At 41.7% G+C, this 23,561-nt stretch overlaps 1 protein-coding gene across 3 annotated transcripts in view; it reads right to left on the bottom strand.

Moving 5' to 3' along the window:
• MEIS1 (Meis homeobox 1) overlaps positions 1 to 23,561 on the bottom strand; it is a 209,718-nt gene that overhangs the window by 5,593 nt on the left and 180,564 nt on the right. For 2 of the 3 annotated variants that reach the window (XM_070732574.1, XM_070732575.1), the window contains exon 10: positions 1,516 to 1,574. In XM_070732574.1, coding sequence (XP_070588675.1) covers positions 1,516 to 1,574 — 59 coding nt within the window. Of the gene's footprint in view, positions 1 to 1,487; positions 1,575 to 23,561 lie in introns of all 3 variants that reach the window. The other variant, XM_070732576.1, reaches the window with a different exon arrangement.

The following is a 23,561-nucleotide window of genomic DNA, read 5'->3' as shown; positions in this document are numbered from 1 at the left end:
GTACTCTTTACAGATGTGCATAAGAATGCATGCACATAGAAGACCCATGTCTGCTCAAACACATATATACAAATCTCAATGAAAAAAAGATTGGTAATACTTTGTTGGTTCAAAAATTATTCCTTCCCCCATTTCAATAAAGATATTTATTGCTTGGGACCATCTCTCTGCCATAAATGGAGATGGCAGGGGAAAGCGACTCACATTTTGGAAGAATATTAGACAATAAATAAAAATTCCAGAGCTGCTGATGGGGAGCTGGGGAAGGGAGGAGGGCTAGCAGTTAAAAAACAACCCTACCACTGCTTTAAGCAGAAGCAGAGTTGCAATAAGCAACCTGTGGTTTTTCTTATTGAGAACGGCAATGGCTTTCTCTATGGACCATTCTCTCAACGAGAAATACCATGTGTTGCTGAAGAAGCAGCAGTTCCTTTTTCATTTCTTTCATGTATCTATTAGGCTAGGCTCCATGGAAAACAGAAAGAGAAATTTATCCCAATGCCATAGCGCATGAAAAGATTTTAGGAATGTTTTCATCAAGTCCACAAATGCTGAAGAATTCCGGGGTGAATAATGTGACCCCAATCTATGTAGATGTTTATAGTTTAAATCACCAGACTTTGAAATGCACGCAGAGACCATGGCATGGCACCACTAGATCCATTACTCCTCTTAAAGTTTTGCTTCAGTCACTGCAGGGCATTTTATGAGACTGGCCAGGAAGATGTACAGTTATTTAACCAATGTTTAAATAATCTTTAAGAATAGATAATCTTGGCTAGTCATGTTGGTATTTCTTCCCTGAAAATAATCATCATGCAAATAATGCCTGCACATTCTTGTATTTGGCAATAAGATGGAAAAATAAACATGTAGAATATGCAGAAAGAATTAAAGACTTGCTATTTTGAATCTTGATAGAAGTCAGTGTGATGATTATAAGGTTCATACGTATCAAAATATAGATATCCCAAAGTGAAGGGTAAGTGGAAGATACAGATGCAAAAACTTCCAGCCACTTAAAAAATCAGCACCAGATGAATTTTAAGATTCTAACAGAACATTAAAAGCTAGATAAGCTGCCTTTCTTTATTAAAGCACATCTAGTTCTACCTTAACTGAATGTCTTTGAACTTTACTGAATTCCACAAGCACCGTGACCCTTTTGCCCTTTGGACAGGTAATAAAGTTTACAGTAATTCCATATATAACCATGCACCAGGGAGCAGAATAGCTGGGAAGAGATATTTTTTTTAAAAACCAATAATGTATGTGTGGTATTAAGATTTAGTAAGCAACCATGTAGTTTATGGCTGACAGGATAAATACCTCCAAAATATGTTCAATTGTACTAAATCCACTAACATTGAAATAAATCATGGCAGACTTTGTTTTAATTGTCAGCCATTCTCTGCATTATTTCCCAATTATTTACCAAGAAAAGATCTCCTGGTGAATGGCTTGTGAATGTTTTCTGTCAGCAAGACATGACTATGGTTAATATTGAAAACTTGCCTGCTCGGTTGGACTGGTCTATCATGGGCTGAACTATCCTTCTTCTAGCATTAATAAACCTGGAACAAGAAAAGAGAGTGAACTGTTATTATTTTTAAAAAGTCCCCGATGCTTGCTCTCAGCACTTGGAAGCTGGTTGGTATATGTTCCCTGGGAGTTAATTTTAGTGCACATTCAAATGCTGCAAAACTCGTAACCTCTCTGATGACCTCTGAAAATGCAAGTTTGGATTGTGAGTTGATTTACGATGGCCTCCCTTTGCCACAGTTGGACACTTTTATTTCATCTTTTCATGGAGGAGTTAGCAGAATTTTCAGGAAACAAGATCAGCTTCATTTTCCCCAATTCAGATTATGCTGGGGGAGGGGAAACCGAGTGAGAAAAAGATGGCAATCAGGGGTGGGTTCTAACTTACCTCACTGCCAGTTTGCCTCCTCCCATGCACAGTGCCCCCAAAAATCCAATTATTTTTTTTAAAGCCAAAAACAAGATGGCAACTGTATGCATAGTTCCAAAAAATTAAAATAATTAAAAAAAAAAAAAAAGATGGCGGCGCCCACAGACTGGCACTGACTGAACTGGTTCTGTGACATCATCATGACGTCACCAGTGGATCACTACCAGTTTGTGTTAAACGTCTGAACCCACCTCTGATGCCAATCCATAAAAGCATTCATTCCTTTTCCCACTCACACTTAATGTAATCAGCAATATTTTTCTAGTAAATTCTCTTGTCAAAACCTTTCTCGCTTCTCACAATCATAATTTTGTTGTAATGGTTTTATTAAGATAACGAACTGTAATGGTATTTCGCCATCAAATAAGAACATGTCTGGAGTTTTATCTCCAGGAGGTCACACTGCTTTGGACAACATAGTAATTAATTTCTTCAATACCGTATTTATCTTTTTTTTTTGTTTCTGCTTCTTACACAAAGAAGCATAGAGTGTATCATAGCTATACAGTGATGGACCTTTTTTTCTCCTGCGAAGTCTGAACTTTTAAAACAATATATTTATTAAACTTTAATTAGTGTATCGCAGAACTAGACCGGGTTGAGGCAGCAAGCAACCCAGTTCAGATAAAGCATTGTTAAAATTTGTCATTTGAACTTATATTCAAATGAACCTTAGCCTCAAATGAACCTTCCAACTTGCTTCCTGCTGGTTCGCTCCCTCCTGTGCTGTGTGGGCGCCTTGTAGGCATGTGGGCACTTTGCCTGTGCACGCATGCACAGTAATGAAATTTTTTTTAAAAATAAAAAAACAAAGCCCCTCCAAAAAATAGCGACCACATGTACAGTGCTGGAACTTGGCTTCCGCACATGCTCAGAAGGAAAAAAAAAAAGATGGCGGTGCCACGGACCAGCACCAAATGGTCTGGTCTGATGATCTCATTGTGACATCACCAGCAGGTCACTACCAGTTCAGGCGAAGTGGTCCAAACTGGGAGGAACCTACTCCTGGTATCTATGATACTCCTATTTCATACTTATTTTCTTCATTTTGATACAAATTTCACTGAATATTAACACAGCAGAAAGGATTTCTGGGGAGTCTATCTTATCTTAAATCTTATCTTAGATCATCCTTTGTTGCCTGCTTGAAATATGACACTCTCTTCAAGGATGAAAAATAAAACGTTAGAATGGAAAATTTTAAAAAAATCACAAAGTTTCAGCTTTTGTTGTTGGCTATTTCATGTCTATTTAAAGGCACTGAACTTTGTTTAGGCCTTTCATCCCCACTACTGTGACCTGATTTTAAATAACATTCCTGCTTGATATTCCCAATCCACAAACCAGCCATTGCCATCTAGCTTTAAACAGAGGGGGAGGAAAACAACAACAATGAGGCTTGAATTTTAAGTTTCCGCTTCTTTCCACATAATACTGAACAGGCTAGAGTCTTGGAACACCAATCCCAACAGCAAAACTCTTGTGGAATGCTGTTTTTATGGTACCAAACTGTCCTATCTTCACTGTTTCACTGAAATTAAGAATGAATTTTTAATTAGGCTTTATTTATTTATTGTTCATTATTTATCTCAGTAATATTTCTGCATGCCATTTGTCTAATTTGTTTCCCGCTAGGTTTGCAAATATGATAGCTCATGCTGCTACCCCAGTCATAAAGGTTACACCTATAAAACTCTGCTGTGAACTTCCATTCCTTTTGAGATAAAAGCAAAAATGTAAACTCTTAGGTCAAATCATTGGATAGCTATTTGCATTAAGCACAAATATCAAACTGGTCAGCAATTTCCATATTTCTTCTCCTCAGTAGGAAAACCATGAAATAAACCACTAAAACTATTTTTCTCTTCAATATATTACCCCTAATTTGAAAACTGTCAGAAAATGATTTCCATGCAAATTTTCAAAGGAAAATTACCAAACAGTTAAGTCCCCCCCCTCATTTATCATGAAGTACTATCATACAATTGATTTTCCCCCATCTAGATACCCTTACCTATAAATGGCAATTTTAATTTCCAGGCATAGAAAATATCAGGTGTGCTATTAAGAGGAATGTATGTTTATGATTGCCAGTTTCCAGAGGACCTCACTCAGTCAAGTAATTATTTGTTTGTTTGTTTGTTTGTTTGTTTGTTTGTTTGTTTGTTTATTTATTTATTTATTTATTTATTTATTTATTTATTTATTATTTGGGTTTGTATGCCCCCCTCTCCGAAGACTCGGAGCGGCTCACAACAAGTGATACCCTTGGTTGATGCCCTTAGTTGATGCCTTCACACAGAATTCTGTAAAATAGTATTCTCCAAACTGGTATTCTATATATGTTAGATACTGACTCATACTACTTAGACCAGAAGTCTTCAAACGTGGCACCTGTAAAGACCTGTGGACTTCAACTTCCAGAATTCTCCAGCCACAGCCAACTGGCTGGAGAATTCTGGGAGTTGAAGTCCACAAATCTTAAAGTTGCCAAGTTTGGAGAACCCTGATTTAGACTTTTAGATTTTAGATTTTTTAAATAGATAACTCAAGGCTGTGAACATGCCTAACACTCTTCCTTCCTCCAATTTGCTGCAACAACAATCCAGTAAGTAAGGTGAGCTGGACTGAGTGACTGACCCAAGCCAGCTTTCATAGTTAAGGCAAGACTAAAACTCAGTCTCCCTGTTTCTAGCCTGTTATTTAACTACTGAATCTAAATGAACCTCTCCTATTTCATCAGTTTCGATACGTTTTTATTTTTTCCACAGTCTTATGCAAACATTTTTTAACTGTGCCTCAGGGACAGGGCTACAGTAAAGACCTTGCTTTACCTCTTCAAAGGCAACACTTACCTATATCTGATTAGCAGTCATGGTGTGTGCCTGTGTGTGTGTGTGTGTAGTGAAAAAGTAAACAGTAGCCACAACAATTGTGGCTACAAAGCTGGAAATTATATAAACGCCCACATTTATGTTAAGGATGGGTATGCTGATAGGGTGGTATGCCTATTTGCTTTAACAGTCCAATTCCCCACCAGAAAAGGGACTCTGATTTTAAGCAATCGTAGATTAATAAGGTCTCCGCCTGGAGATATCGTAAATTGTGTGATCTTGTGAGCCTCAGGCTTATGGGGTACTGTTTATTGGTTTAAGAGATTGCCTGAGAGTATTTTGCCTCCAGACCAATAACATCCACAAGCAATAAGGGAAGCAATGGGGGGAAAGTAATCAATGAAAGAAGCAACTTGGAACTAAGGAGAAATTTCCTGACAGAACAATTAATCTGTGGAACAGCTTGCCTCCAGAAGTCATGAATGCTCCAAAACTGGAAGTTTTTAAAAAGAGATTGAATAACCATTTATCTGAAATGGTGTAGGATTTTTCCTGACCAAGCAGGGGGTTGGACTAGATGACCTCTAAGATTTCTTCCAACTCTCTTATTCTGTAGTATTGTTTAGAAGCCATTTGGAATACAGTAGTTATCCCAAAAATATATGTGGGATACATTGCATCATAAATAAATTCAAGTTTGTTCTGCATGAAATTTTCTATTGAAAGCAATCTACAAGATCACTTTTTCGACAAGAAAAGATCCTATCATCTGTGTTTTGTGACAATAGTGAAGCAATATATAGAGGGAACTATAAGCTTATACAACATTACAACACTTATTTCATTACATAATAACGGAAATAGTACAATTGGATTAAAAAATGGATACTCATCAAACACTAGGAATATTTATCTATTCCTAATGAGAAGTATTTATGGAGCCAGAATGGAATAAAATGCTTAAGAAAATTTTAGAAGACTTAAAATAAATGCTTCTCAGCTCATTTTTATGAAGATCTATTTTATTGTACTGTATGTTAAAGCTATCAGCAACAAGTTTGTCCTTTGTGGGGAAGGGGAATTTCAGGTTGAAGTCTTCAAGTGACAAAATTTCATTTTAATATCTTTTTTAATTTAACATTTCCTCTCTGTGATTCTGGACAAGATACAAGCTGAAACACATATGCCATGGCCCTTGGTTCTTTAAATAACATTTTCCACAAAGCCTTAACAGTTGACTTTCTCTTATGTATTTTGTGTTTAATAACTATTCTGAAAAACAACCCAAATGTTAGGGTGCCTTCAGGGTGCTTTCAGAAGAAAGAACATTTTCCTTCTAGCCAAAGTAATAAAATGACATTCTTGCTCCTCCCCCTAGAAGTCAAATGGAGGTCAGCTCCCAATCCTTGATTCTGTTTAAATAAGCTGGTCCAGCTGTTTGTTTCCAAAATACCCTTTAACCTTCTGTTCTATCCTCTCTGCTTTTCTAACAGAACCCTTTATTCTGCATCATAGCCAATTCCAAACACGTATACATTTAAAAAGTATATTCATTAAAGCCTTTCACAATGTCTTAAGTGTGTATCTTAGAAAGCTTATATTTTCAGTTCCTCACAGCTTTAATTAAGCAAAACTTCCTTGATAAAAGGAAATATATACCTTTTTTTTATTCTAGATGTACATAGTTTTAGTCTCCAGAAATCTGTCTCAGGGAGCTCATCAATTATTTGAATTTCAGTATCTTCAGTTCTCACTACATCTTCAAACTTGCCAATAAACTGTTATCTACAAGTTCACATTTTAACTTAAAGGTCCAAAGCCTTAGCAATTGCTATGTAATATCATTCTTTTTCCAAGTAATAGTTTCTGTATCCTTCAACACATTTAGAATTTAAACTCTTTCACTTTTTTAAAAAAATAGAATGGTCTTGAAAATAGTGTAAAAGCTGTATATATTCACAATATGTATTGTCACAAATGTATATCCATGTTTATAATAATAATAATAATAATAATAATAATAATAATAATAATAATAATAATACAACACAGCAAACGAGATCACTATGCTGGATTTCGTATTTCATCACCAGTCGGGCGCTTCCCAAGCATCTAGGACTGTGTAATGTTTTATTTTTAATAATAATAATAATAATAATAATAATAATAATAATAATAATAATAATAATAATAATAATAATAATTAGATTTGTATGCCACCCTCTCCGAAGACTCGGGACGATTATTTGTACACACAGACATTGGTTTACAGTTTTGTATCCAGTAGAAATTTTTCCTCAAACCAAAAGCTCTGAAACACTAGAACTGTTAAGCAGAGTTGAAAGTGTATAATGATTTTGGAAAAGATTATATTTTACATCAGTCTGCCCAAAAACGACAATTTTGCATTTAAAGTCCTCTATTATGCAGTAGCAGGGAAGCAAAAATGAATTAGGAGGAATGAAATATTTAACAATTTTCCCTACCTGAAGATTATAGCTGGTATTCTTGCTTTTCTGAATAAGAAATATTAAACTGAATTATGCTGGTCTATGGCTGTAATAAAGATTTGATTTGAATATTAAACTGACCCATCTTCTCCTTACAAAATAACACAATGTGATGTGCTCTTATAATGTTCGCTCAGTCCTCAGTCCTCCCCCTCTTCCATTATTATTAAGTCAAACTTGCTCATTCTGTAATTTAGGTATCTCTGTAGTAAATCTGGGTCACGTGACACCTTTTAGATTGGGACCCACTGATGCAGCAACCTAATTTTGAACTTTGATCTTCTGCTTCATTATCATGTACAAGTTTTGTTTCTTCTAAATTAGAGGCTGCACATCTAGCAATAACAAAGAAGTTGGCCGTTTTCTTTGTGGCCTGAATCTGACCAAAGAATTACTGCCAGTGTATTAATATTTTTCACAGGGTCAAAAAACATTACATCGGTTTGATTAGGATGCCTTGTTAATACACATCTGCTCTCCCTATATTAATATAGTATTTACTTTCCCTTTACTTTATTATTCTGGATCTTTCCGCATTGGTAGTTGAAATGAAAAATCATGGTCATTCATATTTCTGCTGACTGATTAAAACATGTACTTCCCTAGCGATCAGTGTCTGTGAAAAGTCACCTTTGCTTAATAATCTTTAAAAGGTTTGAGTTATAATTTCTCTCACCTCCCCCCTCCAAACTGGTTTTTAAAAAGCATATTGCTTTTGAACTAAGTTTTCACAACATATGGTACTTTCTGGAACTTAAGTCACAAACTGTTTTGTTAAAAATTCCACATTGAAAACAGAAAAGGGGCTGAATTAAAGCTTTGCACATTTACTTCCCAAGGTTTGTAAAGCAAGATAAGCATTCTTGTGGATAGGAAAGTACCAACTAATCAAATACATGTTATCATACAGCATCCTTATCATTAGGTATCTTTACTATAATTGTTTTTATATTTACAACTTCAAAAAAAATCCTCCTTTATTCTTGTACAATTGCTATTGCTTCCAAACTTGAAATTCAATGATTTTCTTAAAAAGTGTTTTACTTTTAGTGCATTTTTTACTTATGTTTAACAAAAAAAACACCATTAAAATCATGTTTACATTTAAAATTTAAAAATAGTCTTCTTTGTAAAGTAGTATTCTTATTTTGCAGAAGCAATGAACAGATGTTTACTTTTCAATTCTACATACTATCCTGTAAGAAAAACTAGATCATTATAGTTATCTTTACTCAATATGGTTAGTATCTTGCTAGATATAATCACAACATCCCAAAAATGAGAACCTAATGTTAAAAGAATTCTAAAAACAACCATTAAAAGTTTTGTTTTAATCTTCAGTTCCACTACTGAGCTGATTGTAATCTGCAACTTCCATTCATTAGCCATCTATGCTTTCAATTCATCTCTTATTTGTAAAATTATGTTCTTAATCTATTCCAAAGAAAGTTGACTCAATGTAAAGTTAAACCTTATGAAGTCATGGTTGGCAATTTTTCTTGGTTTCAATTCCTTGGAAGTAAATACAATTCAGGACTTGAAATGCAATTACATTGAAATGATGCAAGTACATCTTTAAAACAATAGAAGGCAAGGCAAGAAAAATATATTTATTTTCTTAGGATCCATTCAAGAAATATAATAGAGGCATTTATTTATTCCACAGCAAGTTTATCTATCAGGTTTATCTGGCAATATTGGAATATTTGACAAATTAGTACATTCAACTGGTAAGCAAAGATTGTGTTAAAAATTAAATATAAACTACAAATAGTGCAAAATACAAAGCTTGTGATGAAAAACTACTGAATCTTTTAACTGTTTGTTGCAAGGCACTAATTAAAAGTAGAGTAGTGTTTTGCTGTTGAGTTTTTTAAAATAGTTTTTGACTTTAAAGCAGGGCTCTCCAACCCTGGGCCACAGCCTATTCTGAACTGGGCTATGGATGGGCTGTGGATGAACGCATGCACAGTTCCACTTGCGCATATTTATATGACTGTGCAGAGATGGACAGATTGACAATGGAACTTAATAATCGAAAAGAATCGGACTATTATGGAACCTGGACAAAATGGTACCAATGGACAAAAAAAAAGAAACTTAAAAGAAGCAATGGAATAAAACATCAAGAAATCTAAAAGTAATTAGAAGACAATGTCGATAGGAATGTATATACGATGTAGATTCATCTGTAAATATGACTATGTACTTAACAAAAAAAAAGGAGGAAAAAATTAATAAATATATTTTAAAAAAGAAAAAAAAAGTAGAGTAGTGTTTTGCTGTTGAGTTTTTTAAAATAGTTTTTGACTTTAAAGCAGGGTTCTCCAACCCTGGGCCACAGCCTATTCTGAACTGGGCTATGGATGGGCTGTGGATGATCGTATGCACAGCTGCACTTGCGCATATAGAGAGTGGGTACACGCACAGCTGCATCTGTGCAAGCATTGTCAGTATGTGCCTTTTGAACACATCAGAAAACTTTCCTATCATGCAATTTCCCCAAATGCTCAGCTCACACTCTGGAGAACTATGCAGAAGTGTAGAGGGCAACATTATTTATATCAGACCATGGGGAAAATAGAGACACTCATGTAGATACATTTGTCAATAGTAATTATTGTTAGCTGACACTCCTACTACATAGATGAGCTTAACCCTCACACAGAATTACAATAACATCAGCATTACACAGTCTTCTTAGAATTATTTTCTCTATGGAGCTGAACAATATATTGGGCCAGCTGCCTCCAAAATTTGTATCAGTGAAACAAGTATAAATAATCATTTTTAAGAAACCACTAGTCGACAGGAAACAGAAATAAAAGAATCCTATGTGGGTAAGTAGGACATGGGGTCATTTCTGAAAGAAAATGTTCCAATAAACGATGTTTATTTCTTCAGACAAAAATAAATCAGGATAGTGTCTTAGGCTTTATTTCAAATGCTGCTCTAACTGAAAGAAATGAAATGCTTTCAACAATATATTAAAAATGATAGAGACTAAAAAAGTGGAACACAACAATAACGTACATGTATTAACCCTGGGTATAATGTTAACTCTGGGAATGCTTTTCCTGGTATCATTCTAGTGACTTTCATAGTCCTGGCCAAGTAATCAACTGAACGCAAATAAACTAAAATGTCTAGATCAAGTTTTCTCAACCATAGTAACTTTAAAATATGTAGAATTCTGGGATTTGAGCTCCACACATTTTAAAGTCACTAAGTGTTGAGAAGCACTGTGTAGAAAATGCACACATAAACCCTGTTCCCAAACATCCCAGTGTAAGGGTTTTTTCTGTACATTGCTCTGCTAAATGTACAAAAAGCTAGCAAGCAGCCTCTGTGAGAACCTTGCATGACCCCTACAACACTAAGAATTCAAGCAAATTTAGGAATGTAATTGGCCACTTAACATCTAGTAAAATGTAAAGGTTTCTCCTGCCTAGTCATGTCCGACTCTATTTCATCTCTATTTCTTAGCCAAGGGAGTCAGCGTTGTCTGAAAATGCTTGCATGGTCAGCATAACTATATGCCAAGATGCATGGAACGCTGCTACTTTCCCACCAAAGTGGTACCTATTAATCTACTTGCACTGGCATGCTTTCAAACTTCTAGGTGGGCAGGAAATATCTACTATGGTAGGTTTTCAAAACAATTTGAGGGTAGAGATTTTTACTGTAGAAACTACATATATTGTGGAAGCCTCTCTAGGAATCTCCTGGGGTGAAACAGGGCCTCCACTCTCCCTATGGTTTGCCCAATCACATGCATTATTTGCTTTTACATTGATTCCTATGGGAAAAATGGCTTCTTCTTACAAACTTTTCTACTTTAGAACCTGGTCATGGAACAAATTATGTTCATAAGTAGAGGTACCACTGTATTTCAATTTTTGTGGTTTGTGAAAGTGCACAGGTGGCTTAAGAATTGCCAAGAGACAGTTATGGATTGAAAAAGGAGCAACCAAATGAAATTGAAGCCAGATAAATTAGGGTTATTTTGGTTGAGTGATGTCCAGAAATTATAATTTAGGATTCAATATGAAAAGATGCTAATATTAAGACATGTTCATTCTATATTTAATATTGCATACTGGCACTGAAGAAGCTTCTTGAATGAAAAGCTAAATGTCTTCAAGGGAAAACAAAGTTGCCTTTTGAAAAAATATCTTTGAGACCTGGATGATTGACAATCTTCATAGACATTGCATTTTATCAATGTTGTATACTGTTCAACTGCATGGTAAGGAAGCTCTCCTTGCAGATAAGAAACTAAGCTCAATTGTAAATGGTATGCCTAAGGCTAACATTTTAAGCTTGAACTACAATCTATCTTGATCCACGCTTAAGCCTCTTAGTTACATTAATAAACACTCTGGTTCTTACTGTACTTACAGATGTGGTGCAAGCCTGTTCTAAGCAACCATACAATGTAATTTATTACAACACCTTGTAAATTTAAGTTACCTTTATTATGCTGGTGCATAAGCCCCTCTTGTTTATGAAATATGAACACCCTAAATCTCAGAGATACTTTATAAATAACTGAAAACACAGAATGGCTCTTTGCCATCAGCTTTTTCCTCACATGCGGCTTTGATAAAAGGAAAAGCCACATTCTGGGGAGTTCTTTCTCCTAAGGAAGGGGGAGATAGGAAACTAATTAGAAAGACCACTTGCTTTTACTAATCAAAATCCACAAATAGCACAAGAGGGTGCCAATGTGACTGCAAATAAAGACTTCATGCAAATCTACCTCCTATTTGCAAACAATTTGATGGATTCTGTTTCTTCCTGAACCACATCAGTCTGTCCCAAAGTTTCAACCTAGTTTGATTTAAGATGCAAAGTCACCATCTGAAAGTATTAATTTTTTCACTTATCTAATTGTTTGAATAATTACTTGGAGGGATTTATATTATCTCATTATGTTTATTGCTATTTTTTAAATAAATAGCATTAAATGTTTTAATTTAATAAAGTAAAAATAATGAAGGCAGAATAAAAATTAATAATAATAAATAATAGTAGTAATAATATTCATTCATTCATTCATTCATTCATTCATTCATTCATTCATTCATTCATTCATTTATATTCTTTATACAAATAACTCAAGGTGGCGAACTTATCCAACCCACCTTCTTGTTCCTTGGACTTCAGGTAGACTTGAACTCACAGTCTCCCACTTTCTAGCCTGGTGCCTTAACCATTAGACCAAAGTGTTTGTCTTTTTGGTGGTTACAAATCGTCTCTCATTGTTCATTCAACCAGTCTAAAAATATGGGGGGGGGAGGGGGGCTTTGCTAAATGGAAGATCAACAACAACAAACCTTTATTGCATATATACAATACAATGCTTCTTTCTTTATCACATTTCCTCCCCCCCCACATTTATTTTTTATAAATAACTCGTGGCAATAAACATACGTAACATTCCTTCTTCTAATATTCTCCTAGTTTGCCCACAACAACAGCCCTGTGAGGCGGGTTGGGCTGAGAAAAAGTTATGCCTCTAGGTCACCCCAGCCAGCTTTCATGTCTAAGGCAGGACTAGAAGTTACAGTCTCCTGGTTTTCAGGCCAGCTCCCTAACCATTGTGCCTTAACCATTGTGTTTTGATCAAACTATATCACAATAAAATAATAACAATAATACAAATATCACTGGAGAACATGAATACAGTGATCCCTCGAGTTTCGCGAGGGTTCCGTTCCAAGACCCCTCGCGAAACTCGATTTTTCGCGATATAGCGGTGCGGAAGTAAAAACACCATCTGCGCATGTGCGGCCATTTTTTCATGGCCGCACATGCGCAGATGGTGAAGTTTGCGTGTGGGCGGTGGGGAAGACCAAGGGAAGGTTACTTCAGCCGCCCAACAGCTGATCTGCTCGGTAGCGCGGCAGCAGCGAGGAGCCGAAGATGGGGTTTCCCCTTTGCCTGGGCAACGGGGAAACCTCATCTTCGGCTCCTCGCTGCTGCCGCGCTACCGAGCAGATCAGCTGTTGGGCGGCCGAAGGAACGTTCCCTGGGTCTTCCCCGCCGCCTCGGATCCTCGCTGATGCCCGCCCGCCGTTTGCCGCTCGCCCCGTTCGGCGGCCGCACATCCCGTTCGCCCGCCGCTCGCCCCGTTCGCCCGCCGCTCGCCCCGTTCGCCCGCCGCTCCCCTCGTTCTCCCCCCATTCCCCTCGTTCGCCCGCCGCTCCCCTCGTTCGCCCCCCACTCCCCTCGTTCGCCCGCCGCTCGCCTCGTTCGCCCGCCGCTATCGAACTTGCTATCGAGCCTGCTAATGAAATCCAACCCGCAGCGGCCCTTTCCCTCTCCAGGCTGCGGGAGGGGTCCGGAGAACAATGCCTGGCGCCGCGCTCCCGGCTGGGCTTTTTTCCCCCATTTCCCCTCGGGTGGAATTTCAGACCCTCCGCCGGTTGGATTTCATTAGCAGGCTCGATAGCAAGTTCTTCCTCCCTTTAGAAAGCCCCGCAGCCTCCTCCGCCCGGCGAGGCCGCCAGCGAGGACCCGCAAAGCCGCCGCCGCCGCAGCGAGGCCAAGCCGCCCGCTCCCACGGCACGGGCTCCCAACACAGCGCCGCTCAGCCCGCCCTCGGCGATGCCTCCGCGGATCTGCAAACCCAGCCGAGCGATGCCTCTGGTCTGGGCGAAGGCAGTGGGCAGTCCCCGCCGCAGCAGTCCCCGCGGGCACCGCGCGCCAAGGGCCGGCCAGGCCGCCGGCCAACAAAGGGGCTCCCTCGCCTCCCTCGGGCAGGTTTACAAAGGCAGCGCGGCAACTTGGAGCCCGGCACGCCCCGCAGCCCTCGCCTCGCCCGCCCCCGCCTGGCCGGCGCTCCGGCTACCCCCGGCTGAGGAAGAACCGAGTAGCCCCCGCCCTCCCCCGCCTGGCTCCCTTCAGCCCCCCGGGGCCAAGCGGGCGGGGGGCGGGCGGGACTTCGCCTGTCTCCGCCGCCAGCATCGCCCCTCCGGCGGGCCGGCCTCCCCCGCCCGCCTCTGCTGCAGCCGCCGCCGCCTCCCCGACTGGCACAAAAGGGCCCCGCCCGCCCCGCCCCGAACCTTACCTTGCGAGTTTTTGGCTGCGGGGGGAGAAGTAGGATTTTCCTAACTCCCTCCCCCTGCAGCCAAAAACTCAAAGCCTGTATCCTGCCGCCCGGTTTACCCAGGACACGAGCGGCGAAGTGACTTGGAGGAATGGAAAGTCCAAACCGCCCGGTTTCAGTGGGGTTTCCCCGTTGCCCAGGGATTCCTTCGCCCGAACGGAGGTGGCTGTGGTGTGTTCAGGAATCCCTGGGCAACGGGGAAACCCCACTGAAACCGGGCGGGTTAAGCCTCCTTCGGCGACTGCGGAACTGCTTGCTGTCAACTTTGCACTGGGCAAAGAACTCTTCACCTCCCGCCAGGCACGGACGAAAGGCGTGGAAGTCTATTGTAGCAGCTGCTACAGCGGAGACATTTGGGGGGGGGGGGGGAGGCAGGAGGCAGGAGATCCGGCCCTTCACTTGCCCTCCCAGCAAAAGGCAAAGCCGCGCAGCTCCCCAGCCGCCAAAGGAGGCTTAACCCCACCCCTCTGTCCCACTCATCGCCCGTGGTCGGCATAACCTCCTCCTGCCTATCCCCGCTTTTCTGCCGGCCACGGGCGATGGGTGGGACAGAGGGGTGGGGTTAAGCCTCCTTTGGCGGCTGGGGAGCTGCGCGGCTTTGCCTTTTGCTGGGAGGGCAAGTGAAGGGCCAGATCTCCTGCCTCCTGCCTCCCCCCCAAAATGTCTCCGCTGTAGCAGCTGCTACAATAGACTTCCACGCCTTTCGTCCGTGCCTGGCGGGAGGTGAAGAGTTCTTTGCCCAGTGCAAAGTTGACAGCAAGCAGTTCCGCAGTCGCCGAAGGAGGCTTAACCCGCCCGGTTTCAGTGGGGTTTCCCCGTTGCCCAGGGATTCCTTCGCCCGAACGGAGGTGGCTGTGGTGTGTTCAGGAATCCCTGGGCAACGGGGAAACCCCACTGAAACCGGGCGGGGTTAAGCCTCCTTCGGCGACTGCGGAACTGCTTGCTGTCAACTTTGCACTGGGCAAAGAACTCTTCACCTCCCGCCAGGCACGGACGAAAGGCGTGGAAGTCTATTGTAGCAGCTGCTACAGCGGAGACATTGGGGGGGGGGAGGCAGGAGGCAGGAGATCTGGCCCTTCACTTGCCCTCCCAGCAAAAGGCAAAGCCGCGCAGCTCCCCAGCCGCCAAAGGAGGCTTTACCCCACCCCTCTGTCCCACTCATCGCCCGTGGTCGGCATAACCTCCTCCTGCCTATCCCCGCTTTTCTGCCGGCCACGGGCGATGGGTGGGACAGAGGGGTGGGGTTAAGCCTCCTTTGGCGGCTGGGGAGCTGCGCGGCTTTGCCTTTTGCTGGGAGGGCAAGTGAAGGGCCAGATCTCCTGCCTCCTGCCTCCCCCCCAAAATGTCTCCGCTGTAGCAGCTGCTACAATAGACTTCCACGCCTTTCGTCCGTGCCTGGCGGGAGGTGAAGAGTTCTTTGCCCAGTGCAAAGTTGACAGCAAGCAGTTCCGCAGTCGCCGAAGGAGGCTTAACCCGCCCGGTTTCAGTGGGGTTTCCCCGTTGCCCAGGGATTCCTTCGCCCGAACGGAGGTGGCTGTGGTGTGTTCAGGAATCCCTGGGCAACGGGGAAACCCCACTGAAACTGCAGAGCCGAAGGGTGGCCTTTTTGTCTGGGAGGGAAGATGACGCGCGGGCGGCACAGGGGGGGGGGGGAGGCAAAGCTCTGCGGCTCCAGCCACTTTCAGCCAAGCCTCCCCGGCCACGCAGCCAGGGAAGCCGAGCCGGGCGTGGCGGCGGCGGCGCTGCTGCTCCGGTCGCCCGATCGTCTCCTGCCTCCCGCGCCGATGTTCCACGCCCGGCTCGGCTTCCCTGGCTGCTTGGCGGGGGGGGGGGAGGCTTGGCCGAAAGGGGCTGTACCCGCAGAGCTTTGCCTCCCACCCCTCGCCCCTGTGCTGCCGGCGCGTCATCTTCCCTCCCAGATTCCCCCGGCAAAGTGACGTGGAGGAATGGAAAGCTGAAACCGGGCGGTTTGAGTTTCCCATTCCTTCAAGTCACTTCGCCGCTGCTCTCCTGGCTAAACTGTGTGGCAGGAGACAGGCTTTGAGTTTTTGGCTGGGGGGGAGAAGTAGAACCTTCCTAACTCCCCCCCCCCACCAGCCAGAAGGAGCGGCGAAGTGACGTGGAGGAATGGAAAGCTGAAACTGGGCGGTTTGAGTTTCCCATTCCTCCAAGTCACTTTGCCGCTCCTCTCCTGGCTAAACCGGCGGCAGGAGACAGGGTTGGGGGGGGGTACTGGGAAGCCCCCCAGGCCGACTGCCACCTTTTCAAACAGCCGCGCCCTTCCCAGCTGAGTCCTGAAGCCAAGCGCCAAAGGCGAACTTCTGCGCTTGGCTTCAGGACTCAGCTGGGAAGCGGCACGGGTGTTTTAAAAGGTCTCCCCCGGCATGGGGGGCTTCCTAGCACCCCCCCAAACCCGGGTTGGGGGTTCGGGGGGTGCTAGGAAGCCCCCCATGCCGGCGGGAAGACCCAGGGAAGGTTCCTTTGGCCGCCTAGCAGCTGATCTGCCCGGCGGTAATGCAAACTCCACCATCTACGCATGCGTGCAGATGGTGGTGTTACTTCCGGGTAGAAAACTCGCGATATAGCGTTTCGCGAAACTCGAGATCGCGAAACTCGAGGGATCACTGTATTAGTGAAAATCTCCAGTCACAGATGAGATGTACAGTAAAAAAAAAAGACACACAGAATCGGGCAACTTGAAAAGACAGACACGTTGTCCTTGACTTACAACCAAAGTAGAGCCCCAAATTTTCATTTCTAAGACAGGTATTAAGTCAGTTGTGTTCCATTCTATGACCTTTCTGCTACAATTGTTAAGTGAATCACTGCAGTTATTAAGCAAATCACATGGTTGTTAAGTGAACCTGGCTTCCCTCATTGACTTTGCTTGTCAGAAGTCAATCAGGAAGGTTACAAATGATGATTACATGACCCCAGGACAGTGTGACTGTCATAAATATATGCCAGTTTCCAAGCACCCAAATTTTGATAAAATAACCATGGGGGCGCTGCAATGGAGAGGGGCGGCATACAAATCCAATAAATAAATAAATGAATAAAATGGGTCTAAACGTGAAAACCAACATAGACCACTTTTGTTCTATTCATTCATTCATTCATTCATTCATTCAATTTTATGCCGCCCTTCTCCTTAGACTCAGGGTGGCTTACAACATGTTAGCAATAGCACTTTTCAACAGAGCCAGCATATTGCCCCCACAATCTGGGTCCTCATTTTACCTACCTCAGAAGGATGGAAGGCTGAGTCAACCTGGAGCCGGTGTTGAGATTTGAACCACTGACCTGCAGATCTATAGTCAGCTTCAGTGGCCTGCAGTACAGCACTCTACCTGCTGTGCCACCCCGGCTCTATTATATATTTTATGACAATTCATATTGAGAAACCTGCAATATTTAAAGATACTATATAGTCATAATGACAAATTGTCCTTGTTTGTTTTATCTTTGGCAAGATAAATTATGTCTCTTTCCAAGTTCAAATTATTTACATGGTTTAAGATATGGGTGGAAATTCTGGACATTAGCATTAGTTCTTGAGTTCTACAAACAAGTTGTATCAAAAGGCATGTCCTACAGTATAGGCAAAATAATATGTTTCATATATATTAATGTATTAATTACAATGCCGTTGTAAACATTCATTTGAACAGTCACCAAATTAATGGCTGTAAATTGAGGACTATCTGTGTCAGAGTCCATCATGATTTCTACCAGGGCATTTCACAGTGCTTTACAGCCCTCTCTAAGTGATTTACAGAGTAAGCATATTGCTCCCAGCAATAGGAATCCTCATTTTACCGACCTCGAAAGGATAGAAGCAGGGGTGGGCTGCTGCCCGGATGGGGGGGGGGGACACAGTGGGGTAGCAAAAATGGATCTCTACCCCAGAGCACCCAATTTGCATTGAAAGATGAAAGGAAATGAAGGGCATCCTGCATAAGCCACGTCCACAGCATGGTAGTAAAAATTTTGGTAGCCCTTCACTGGATAGAAGGCTGAGTCAACCTTGAGCGGGTGAGACTCGAACCGCTGAACTGCTGAGTCGGCAGTCAGCAGACTTACCTTGCAATACTGCATTCTAACCATTGAGCCACCAGCAAGATGGAGATAGAAGACAAAATTTCAGTTTCAGAATACTGTAGAAGAGAGACAGAATGATGGTATGTGCCCTTCTAAGAAAAATTCTGTGGGATTGGATACTAAGTTGGATTTTACTGCTGGTGTGAAAGTCAATGTCCCAAATAGATTGCTTAAGAGGACTCCTGGCATTTTCAATTACTAATGGGCAGAGATTTCCCAAAGAAAGACCTAAAGGTTAGAGTTTTCTATTAAAGATTAATATTATCTTTGTTTTGACTTGGCTCCCATTTTACCGATGCACTATACTTTTATATGTTTTTTTAATGCTTTTATAGCTGTAAACCTCCAGAGACTTTCCAGAGTGAAAGTGACTTAGGTGATATCTATACAGTATTTGATAAATAAGTAAATATTGAGACAGTTGACAATACTGAATAATTCTCACATATATTTACATAACTGGGATATAGAACCTCTGTCTAGAAAAAAAGGCTAATAATAAATCATACATTCTATTAATATCTCATCAATAAATTCATTTGGAGGAACACGGTTTGGAATCGACAGATTATTCAAATGAAAAATTGCCAATCTTCCCATTTTCTGCTTTTGATTTGGGTTCAGTACTTCATTTAGGAAAACAATCTTAGCATGCTAATAACTGAGAAAAATGAGGGAGGGTCAGTGTTATCCATTGTTCTAAATAAAGGTTGTTAAAAGTACTCAAGGAATGTAATCAGAATGAACTGGGATAGATTAGAGGCAACTTAAGCTTTGAAATATTAAATTGGGTTACATCCAACATTATGTTCCACATATGCTTTTGCAGATGTGATGTGCTTTTCCCTTGGTCTCCATTCACTAAATCCACTTCAAAAGTTTCCCAGATACTCAGAACAGGTTTTAATGAAACAAATCCAAATGTTGTTCTATCAGCAGTTGATACACAATCCACTGAGTCTGCCTACCTTGATACCATATATTACTATGCCATTCACCCGTATCATACTTTGACATAAGGGAGTGGAATCTGAAAGGTTTCATAATTCCTTCAAAAACCTGTAGGGTTATAAATAATGATTAGACAATGCTTTGGCCCACTGGGTCAACCTTTGAGAGAAAGGTAGTATAGTCTGATGCAGTGGTGGGATTCATTTTTTTTACTACCGGTTCTGTGGGCGTGGCGTGGTGGGGGGCATCGCTTGGTGGGCCTAGCAGGGGAAGAATACTGTAAAATTTCCATTCTGTCCCCACTCCAAGGGAAGGTTACTGCAAAATCCCAATTCCCTACTTATCAGCTGGGACTCAGGAGGCAGAAATGGTATTTACTGCTTCTCTGAACTAATCAAAACTTTTGCTACCAGTTCTCCAAACAACTCAAAATTTCCGCTGCTGGTTCTCCAGAACTGATCAGAACCTGCTGAAGCCCACCTCTGCTCTGATGTGACCAAAAGGCAAGGCAAGAAACAATTGATGAAAACTAACCAAGGAGAGAAGCATCCTAAAACTAAGAAGAAAATTTCTGATGGTGAGAGCAGTCAACCAATGAAATAGTTTGCCTTCAGAAGTTGTGGGTGCTCCATCACTGAGGGTTAAAAAAGATGAGAAAACCATTTGTCTGAAATGGCTTAGGGAAGGAGTTGGCAACCTTAAACACTGAAAGAGCCAGGGGGGGGGGGAAAGCACACACCGGGAGCCACAAATCCTGGGTAGGTATGACCAACTCGATGTCACTCACTCCCACCTGGTCATTGACCCCCTTGTCCATGCCTACCCAGCCACAAAACCATTCTCTATGTCTCTCTCCCCCTCTCCCCCTCTCCCCTTCTTTCTGTATCTCTATGTCTCTGTCCCTCTCCCTATCTTCCCCTCTCTTCCTCCTCTCTATGTATCACTCTATGTGTTTCTATATGTCTCTCTCTCACACTCACTCTCTGTGTATCACTCTCTGTGTGTGTTTATGTCTCTCTCTCTTTCCCCTCTTTCTCTCTGTGTCTCTCTCCCCCCACTCCCTTCGGACAACCCTCCTCCCCCCCTCCTCTCGTGACCGCCTAGCTGGCTGTGGCTGAGCCAGGAGCAGAGGCATGGAGACACTCCTCAAGGAAGCACCAAAGTGTGGCAAAGGCATATATGGGGTGGGCGGCTGCTCGCTTAAGAAGGGTATTAACAGGATGCTGCTTCTCTCCTGCACTAATGCTCCAGCCATCACCTTGCCATGTTGTGAGCTGCCCCGAGTCTGTGGAGAGAGGTGGCATACAAATCTAATTAATAATAATAATAATAATAATAATAATAATAATAATAATAATAACAACAATAATAATAGTAGTAATAATAATCCCCCACCCACAGCAGCAATCTGGCTGAGTGCAGAGGGCGTGAACTCCTTAAGTGCAGCGAAATCAGGTACAGGATTGCTTTGCTCCTGCATTCTCTGGTGACTCTCTTCCTTCTCCCCCCCCTTGTGACTCCCTGGCCAGCTGAGGAGCATGCATGGACAGACCCTCCTCAAGCGAGCGCCAAAGCTCAGGAAAGGCGTGCACAGGACAAGCAGCGGCTCACTCTTGGCTCAGCCACAGCCTACCAAGGCATCACAAGAGGGGAAGGAGGAGAGTCACCAGAGAGTGGAGGAGCAAAGTGGCCCTGAACCTGCCTTTGCCGCACATAAGGCAGACTTCACTTCCTGCCGCTTCGGGCTGGAGTTCAAGCCCTCTGCGCTTAGCTGAAGAGATGCTCGGAGTGGAGGATTACAAGACAAGGCCATAGCATTAGTGTAGGAGAGAAGCTGCATCCTGTTGAGTCTTGTTAAGACCTTCCTTAAGCAAGCGGCTGCCCATTCCGTGCGCCTCTCCTGAGCTTTGGAACTTGTTTGAGGAGTTCTATGCATGTGTGCACATGCTCCTGGCTCAGCCACAGCCGGCCAGAGGGTCACGAGAGGAGGAGGGAGGAGGGTGAAGGAGTGAAATGGTCCTATTCCTGCCTTTGTCCTACATTTGTGCATGAGGCAGCTTTTGCTTCTTGTTGCTTCGAGCTGCAGTCCAAAAAAAGAAATAAGAGGGGTGAGAGGCTGGGCCAATCGGGGCAGAGGGCCCAAAGAGCCACATGAGGCTGCAGAGCCGCGGGTTGCCGAACCATAGCTTAGGCTCTCCTGCTTGAGGGGGAATGGACTAGAATACCTCCAAGGTCTCTTCCAACACTGTTAAATGTGAATAGATAAGAAGATAGCAACTAGCTCTGTTTCCTACAGACTCAAATATTACTGTTTTATTAAGTTTTGTATCTTCTTTTTTTTTTTAAAAAAAAGAAACCATAGATATATGAAGAGAGTTTATTTTTAATCTTGAAATTGATTTGCCAATGCTGTCTCCTTTGGCTTTTAAGTGCCCTAATTTTGTCCATATTAACTGGTTCAATCTTAGCAAATCCTTTCATGCTGTCAAAAGATTATGATGTTCAAAATAGCATACAAATGTCATATGGACAAAATCTGAAAGGCACAAATAAGATTAGAGCTAAGTAGAATCAGTTTTGTTTCCCAACCCAATTCAGATGCCATGTAAAATACTGAAATGTAAATATGTAAAATATGAAACACGTCTTACAATTCCATACATATAATAATCAGACCTATTCTTTAGAATTATTGGTGTGCTTTCATCCTCAAATTTCTTAGCACTGAGCCTGTACCTATGTAACAAATTTGAATACACAGGATAGCTGGAATCACGGTTTATCATTTAAAATATCTGAAATACTTCAAATTTACTAGTGTTAAACATTTCCAAATTATAGTTTTCCTCTCTGTTACAAACATCATCTGTTTATGTAGCCCTCAACTGGTGGAATTCTGGCTGGTGATTTGTTAATTCAATGAATAAAGGAAACCATAATTAAGTTTCCTGAACCATAAACTTAACCCTAAGCCTGTTAAGTTTCTGAAACTGAAAAGTTTCATTCAATAAGGAGTAAATATAATCAGGCAAAGTATATTTCATTTAATAGTTAATTGATATTAGTTTTAATTCAGAAAACTAGTAGTATTTTTGTTTCTTGTTAAAAAAAAATCCATCCCCCTTTCTTTTACAAATGATCCACTGAATAAATGTATAAAACATACCTCTTACAAGAACTTATTAACTTATTAACCTATTTATCTCTGCATGAAAAGAACACTTTTATTCAGCAATATTTGCCCTATGTTTAAATATCAGGCTGGCTTTTTAACAATGCAATGTAGTTTCTTTTATACAGGTTCAGATTTTTCCATGCTTTAATACAGGTTCAGGTTTTTCCAAAATGCATCTCTGATGAAACAGTTCCTAATTTGTTGGCAATTTAATTCTTTGGCTGTTCTTATTACTCATGGAATTAAACTTCTTTAAGGACAAAATATCTTCAAACAAGGGGTTCCTAAACCTACTCAACAATAGATCAAGTTCTGAGCTTCCAAACAAATTCCAGATTCTTAATCTGTTTTAAAGGGTTAAATAAGGTTCAGGAGGGAAGTGTTTTTAATAGGAAAGTGAACACAAGAACAAGGGGGCACAATCTGAGGTTATTTGAGGGAAAGATCAGAAGCAACGTGAGAAAATATTATTTTACTGAAAGAGTAGTAGATGCTTGGAACAAATTTCCAGCAAACCTTGTTGGTAAATCCACAGTATAAGGGCAGACTAGATGGACCATGAGGTCTTTTTCTGACGTCAATTTTCTATGTTTCTATGTTTTTGAGAAACCTTGATATCAGGGGTGGGTTCTGGATTCTTTTGCTGCCAGTTCGCTCAGGATTGTGTCTTGCCTGCACCTGCAGCAATCAAAAAATAGCTTCTGCACATGACATTCCGTGACATTATCACCGAGCTACTAACGGTTCTAAAGAATCGGTAGGAACTCGCCACTGCTTGATATCCTTTTATAAGGGTTCACTTTGCATTTCCTAAAAATAAAATTTATGAGAGGTGTTTTCAGGTACACAATATAACTGTATCAATTTTCTTACTGTTATTACCTTCCTTTATTGATCTTTTATT

Source organism: Erythrolamprus reginae, chromosome 1 (assembly GCF_031021105.1).
Source record: "Erythrolamprus reginae isolate rEryReg1 chromosome 1, rEryReg1.hap1, whole genome shotgun sequence".
Classification (NCBI taxonomy): Eukaryota; Metazoa; Chordata; class Lepidosauria; order Squamata; family Dipsadidae; genus Erythrolamprus; species Erythrolamprus reginae.
This window is presented reverse-complemented; position numbering and strand designations above follow the sequence as displayed.